We start from the raw sequence: 6,788 nt of genomic DNA on the forward strand, positions 1-6,788 counted from the left end.
AGCTTATATATCTAAATATAAAAGCACATTCTTAACCAAAATATACTTATTACTTTACAGTACAAAATTTATATCATTAGCTTCATTATACAATTACATTAATTAACAAATCCGAATGAAAAGTGGCACAATTTTGCAAATAAAAAAAAAAAATGCCAATAGGCTTGCAATTAAGAAGTAGTCGCTCAAACATTCCTTGAATCAATAGTAATAGAGATGGATGAAGAAAATAAAAGGTTAAACATCAACAAATACAAACAACAACGATGAATATTGAGTCTACAAGAATAGAGTGAGAGAGAGATTGTAGGGAGTATTATGTTAACGTATGAGTGATTAAGGCTCACAATAATTATGAATGGACTAAATGTTAAATATATAAGAGTTTGTGTCTTAAGATTTTTAGTTGACATATGATGTAAAAATGTGTTATGGATCGTAAAGTATTTGATTGATCGTTGTTCTCACGCTCCTTCGAATTCTTCACAAATAGTATAAGTGCATGGTCTACTCAACAAAGATAATGAGAAGAGAGTGATGAATTGGTTTAAAAATAAAATAAAATGAGTGAGTATATATTTTGCATAAAAATGAGGGTGTGATGGGCAAAAAGTAGGGGTAGATATAGCAATATAAAGAAATGTCGACCTTTTTAATGAGAGGCCCAACATTAAAGCTGTCAATAAAGTTTCAAATTCTCAAGCTTCGTCTCAAAAATCTCGTACTAAACCCTTAATATTAGACTCCTATTGAAATAAATTTTTTAAGGCACCAATCTATTATTTCATTATTTTTTATGGACTTAAGTGAGGGGCACATAGGCCCAATGTTTTGTTAATTGAGATATTTTTTTTAAAAAAAATTCGATATTTATTTTTCTCGAAAAGTATCGGAAAAATTTCTCAAGAAAATGTAAAATATTTTTTTTCTTGAAAAAATCGATTTTTTCCTCTCAAATTAAAAAAATTTAAAGAAAAAATAAAAAAAAATACAAAATTTTTTATAAAAAAAAAATCGATTTTTTTTTGAAAAAGTGGGCCTATAGGCCTACCTAAACACATAAAATTTTAAGAATTGTTCTTTTTGGAAGCCTTTTAAACTATGAAGTTTTTGCCTCTTTTTAGCCCCTCCAATTAGAGTTGTCAATTTGACAAGCCCTTTAATCCGCTCCACATGTTGAATGAGCAAAAAAAATTTATAATTTAAAAGGTCCCAAAAAGCAAAACCCCCTACACTAAAAGCCCCTTAAAAATTTGTGGGCTTAGTGGGCCTATAGACCCACTTTTTCAATAAAAGAATCGATTTTTTTTTCTTCGAGAAATAACGTTTTTCGATAACAAATTTTTGTTTTTTTTTCAATAACAAATTTTCGAGTTTTTTTTTTATAAAAAATTTTGATTTTTTTTTGATAAAAAGTTTTTGATTTTTTTTCGATAAAACATTTTTTATTTATATTTTTTTTTTGATAAAAAATAATTTACAATTTTTTCGAATAAAATAAATTTCGAAAAAATTTAAATTTTTTTTTTTAAAATTAACAAAATATTTGGGGTCTATAAACCCCCTCTCTTAAACCCTGTAAAATAATAGATCGAAATTTTGAAAAAAAAATATTTTGATAAGGAGTCTGATATTAAGAGTTTAATAAATAAAAAATCAAAAACCTTGAAATTAGAGGTTTTTTGACAGCTCCCATATATAAACTAAGGCCAATAAATAATTAGTAGATTTATAAAAATGACAACTCTACTCAACACAACTTAGAATACTAATACTAATTGCAACATTCCTAACATGATATCGTTTCTTTTGTTGCTTGCTACACTTTAAAAAGAACAATTGGTTGGCACTTCGGCAGCCTTTGCTTTTTGTTGCCTTACCTTGTCATCAAGCCAACAATAATAACATCAAAAAATTACTGTAAATTTTTGTTTAGTATAAAACATATACCAAAACACTAATAAATTTAAATTTTCAAAATTCTGGAAATTTCAATTTTTGTCTTTTTCATACACATTTATATATCATAAAACACTAACACTGATATTTTCAGAATTTTAGAATTTCAAAAGAAATTCATTTTTGAATTTTTTAAATGTATTTTTTTATTTTCAAAACTTCCTTTGATCACTCTCTTATGTTTTGGAAATATTTTGTTAAAAGGATATTATGCAAAAGCATAGGTTAATTTTTATAATCACATAAAGCATGACTAGTACATCCTAAACTTGACAGAGCGACATCACTAGTCAAGCCTATATAATCCCCTAACATATTTGATTTATGCGTAAATCAAATGTCTATAATGGTATACCATAAATATTTCTGTCCATAATGATCTAAATATACTATCCACCTTTCCATTTTTACTTCATACGCTCTTAAAATATTATTTTATTTTCTATTATTTAATAATAGTTCAATTTTTTTAAATTATTAACATTTCGACAATTTTAAGTTTTTAATTTTGTTTAGAAAAATTACATATTGAAAATTGTATGTTCATCCAAATTTAGAATTTTTAAATTTTTTTTTTATAAAAATTACATTTCAGAAGTTTTACAATCATCTCAATTTTAGAAATTTTAAAAAAAATCTGAAAAAACTGTATTTTAAATTTTTTTCACATTCATCCAAAAATTCGAATATTTTTTAAACTTTTGAAAACACTGCATTTTAAAAATTCGAATATTTTTTAAACTTTTGAAAACACTGCATCCGTTTGAAGATATTTCGATGTTCTCTGGTTATCTTCGATGTGGTGGAGTCTCAATCCCATATTTGCCGGAGCGATGTCTTCGACAATTTGGTCGTATTCAGTGCATCCCGCCTGATGTTCCTCCCAGGCCCCCCAGTATAGATTGGGTGTGGCAGACTACTATGCAGTCATCTGTATCGGTGTTTCAGAGGCTATATCATGTTGCGAGTTTTCCTGGAGAGGGTCACTGAGGACTATTATCCATGGTACATGTTTGTGTCACATCCTCTGATCATTCCTCGGTCTACTGCACATGCGGGTACATCCTCTGACCATCCATCATCTGCTGCACATGTGGGTATATCATCTGCTGCACATGCTGGTCCGTCATCTTCTGACCGAGATCGTAGAACAGCTGAGCTTGTACGTAGAGGCATTAATTTGGTAGAGCCGTTTAGTGAAATTCATGAGATTTTAAGTGAGTTATGTCTTATGTACGATGTTTAGTAATTTGATATATTTTGTGTTATGTGTTATGTACTGTAATTTGAGATATTTTGGGATTATGTGATATGTTTAGTGATTGTGTTATGTGTTATGTTAATCCGCATTTATTTTAAGTTAATTCATAATAAAAGATACTGAAAATGATAAAACAAGATATTATAATAATCCATAAACAGTGATACACAACATATTCTAATCTTCATTTAATGAAATACAAGATGATCTGATAAATGATGGATCAATGTGTTTCCAATGCTTCATACGTGCTGCATAAGCTACTTCCCAACTCTTTGCTGTGTCACTACAAAAGTCTTTCCATTTTTGTGACGTAGGTGGCAAAGGACAGTCAGACTTCAATTTGATCTGAATAAAAAAAAGGTTACAAATTAATTTATCTGAATAATAAAATTTTTAACATTAATTTAACAACATTAAGCATTAATTTTACCTGTACCCAATGATTCTCGTTAACAAATCCAATTGCTAGTAAAGAGTGAACAAAGGTCTCTTTCGATGGTGATTTGTTTAGCGGGAAAAATGTCATATTCAGATTACGAGACAACGACACCAATATGACATTATATAGTGTTGCTATCACGTAATCCAAGTCTGGTAAAGACATCCACTTATCTTTTCCTTGAGCACCCAATTTTGATATTTGCAATGAGTTCCGCACTGATTCAACACTGTCATCAAAAACATTAAATAAACATCTTTATGTAGATCAATCTCTTTATCCAATTGTGATCGAACTAAAGCCCAAGATTCTTCGGTCCAACCTAGCAATGCTGCAATTGCACGAAACCCACAGTTTCCATCAGCCACAACATCTACTATGTCCTCAATATACGGACGTATATAAGTAGGAAATTGTGTCTTAAAAGAATGCTGGGATGATTGAGATTGTTGCCTTGCAGAACGTTGAGATGATTGAGATGGTTGCCTTGCCTTTGCAGATTCTTGAGAGGCATCAACATACTCCCAATATGAAGAATCACGAGGAGTATCAAATTCTTTTTTCTTTTTACCAGCTCCTTTGGTTCTCACTTTCTCTGGTGGTGCAAGTATTGATGTGGTATGTGGAAATACAACTTCACGCACCTTTGCCTTGAATATCCTTTGACTTATAATATCGTGTTTCTTCATGTACGCTTTCATTGCTTCCAACTCTTCAGAAAAGTCATAATCTGATAAAGATTCTTCATCCTCTAATTCATGTGCAATGCTTAACTGTTTCCAAAAATCATGAATGCTATCTAAAGGGATAACATTACCATATATCTGCAACTTAGCCAACTCACAAGCACATGGTAATCCATGAGTTGTTCTAATTGAACAACCACATTCTGTTTTGTTAGTGCCTACAATCTTCACCCTTTCCAACTGTTTATCAATTAATTTCATACATTTTCTTGATACACAGTGATGTAGATTTTGAAAAAATTGTGAATTATACCCGTGCTCAACATCCTTGATGGTTTTCTGAAAAGAAGACTGAATGATACATATTTGGTTCTTCAACATCATATTCACTGCATCCCAACTTTTACACAAATCACCAAAACTAGTTTGAAGCATGTTTTTCAATCTCCAATGAGCAGACTCAACTCTACAAATAAATTAAATAACACAAATTAAAACAAATCACATAAACTAGTAAATCATGTTTGCTAAAACAACACAATTCATATTTTAAAAATACCTGTTAGATGTTGTGTTCCCCAAATGCATCACTCTATTGGTCCAAACGTTGACAAACCTTTCTTTGTAAGGTGTTAACCATGAATCTTTCACATAATCAACAAAAAGAATAATATCGGCACACAATATCTCAAATTGTTGCAAATGATGATCATACTCTTCCACACTAGTCGAATAGACAATCTTTTTCCATAAATCCATTACTTCTTCTTGTCTATCCTTTTTGACATATTGTTTGCATCTTGCCCCAACATTTTTTTCAATATGAAAACGACATAGCAAATGTATTGAAGTAGGAAACACAACACTAATCGCATTCATCATGGCAAGATCTCTATCAGTCACAATAACTTTAGAAATCAAAGACTCAGATTTGAACAACATTCGTACCTTCTCAAATGCCCAGATGAAGTTATCTTGTCGCTCTTTTTCCAAATAAGCAAACCCAACTGAAAATGTCAAACTAGTAGAAGTGACACCGACTATTTCAAGTAATGGCAACCGATATCTGTTTGTTTTGTATGTGCTATCACATATCAAAACAAAATGAAATGTGTTTAACAACTTTATACAGTCAGGATGCGTCCAAAAAATATCTCTCAAAATATCAGAATTTTCCCGTCTTCTTGTCCAATGCACATAATTTTCTTGTTGTATTAACTTCAACAGATGCTGCATTTCTGTGTACGGACCTCTCAATGATGATCGATAAGTACTCCTTGCTTTATATATTTGACTGGGAATAGTGACATTGGTTTCATTTCTCACTTTCAAAGCATTTAGAATGAATCTGGGTGCAAGCTTATACTTTGTCATATCATTGACAAATTTCCTCTCTTCTTCGTTTAAACGCCCCAAATAGGAATGACCGGTTACAGTATCAAGTAATTCATGATTGTGTGTCCCACAACGAACACTAATTTTCCATCCTTCACCGACACTTAATGGTACACATCTGAGAGTAAATGGACAGTTTTCCTTATGAGAGCAAGTTACTGATTTTTTTGATTCTGATTTATATCTTCCACCTCTTTCGCATCCCAAAATCAATTTGTCTTTTCTTCCCCTAATTCCGTTTGCTTTATCTGATCGAATGGTAACAATTAAAATTCCATTTTGTCTTCCAATCGCTTTTGCCCATTCAAATACAGCTTCTCGAGAAGAAAATACCTGCAAAATACGTTTCAAATAAAAATTAACTATATAACTATAAGAAATATTTAATTGGTGATGATTCATCAGTAGTTATAATAATACCTGATCAGTGGTGAATTTTTCTGTAGTATCTATAACATTTTTTGAAGCAGAAACATCAACTCTACTCATACCTAATTTCAAAATTAGTAACAAATTTAATTAAAAATAATATTCTAAATATTGAATTTAAAAAAAAATTAAAATACATTTCGAAAGTTCGAAACTTAAAATACATTTCGAAAATCTTAAACATTCGAATAAAACATTCGAAACTTTTGTGAAAATCCAAACTTTCGAAGACCAAATTGCATTTCGAAGATTTGTAAATTTCGAATCTCTATTTCGAAAGTTTCGTGAAATGCCAAATTTTCGAAGCATTACTCTATTTCGAAACTTTCAAATGCAAGCAAATATTCGAATACTGTTATTTCGAAAATTTGGTGTTTATACAAAGTTTCAAAAATTTGAATTTTTTTGAAATAAATTGCATTTCGAAGGTTTTAAAATAACAAAAGTTTCGAGTAACTTACTAAAATTCATTTCGAAACTTTTAAACTTTCGAATCCAACATTTTTTTCTAAATTTTCGAAAGTGGTGGGGTGTGAAATCAGAATGGTAATTTTTGGAATGATGTTATACTGTTTTACAGAAGGGTATATTAGTCATTAAAAAATACTAGGGGGTG

At 30.3% G+C, this 6,788-nt stretch overlaps 1 protein-coding gene across 1 annotated transcript; it reads right to left on the reverse strand.

The window, feature by feature from the left end:
- Positions 1 to 3,397: 3,397 nt before the first annotated feature.
- LOC113786149 (uncharacterized) lies at positions 3,398 to 6,145 on the reverse strand. The gene is made up of 4 exons (XM_027333259.2): positions 4,908 to 6,145; positions 3,985 to 4,814; positions 3,654 to 3,880; positions 3,398 to 3,568 (listed from the first exon to the last, which is right to left on the reverse strand). The coding sequence occupies exons 1-4, from the start codon at positions 6,143 to 6,145 to the stop codon at positions 3,398 to 3,400; spliced, it is 2,466 nt and encodes an 821-aa protein (XP_027189060.2).
- Positions 6,146 to 6,788: the final 643 nt, after the last annotated feature.

The sequence above is a fragment of the Cicer arietinum genome, chromosome 4 (assembly GCF_000331145.2).
Source record: "Cicer arietinum cultivar CDC Frontier isolate Library 1 chromosome 4, Cicar.CDCFrontier_v2.0, whole genome shotgun sequence".
Classification (NCBI taxonomy): Eukaryota; Viridiplantae; Streptophyta; class Magnoliopsida; order Fabales; family Fabaceae; genus Cicer; species Cicer arietinum.

Bases quoted from the DNA above. Each gene is read 5' to 3' on its own strand.
- LOC113786149 (XM_027333259.2), bottom strand. From the start codon at position 6,145: ATGAATCATCACCAATTAAATATTTCTTATAGTTATATAGTTAATTTT. The intron at 4,815-4,907 runs GTATTTTTAAAA...ATTTATTTGTAG, and splicing joins GGGAACACAACATCTAACAG to AGTTGAGTCTGCTCATTGGA. The intron at 3,569-3,653 runs GTAAAATTAATG...TTTTTTATTCAG, and splicing joins ACGAGAATCATTGGGTACAG to ATCAAATTGAAGTCTGACTG.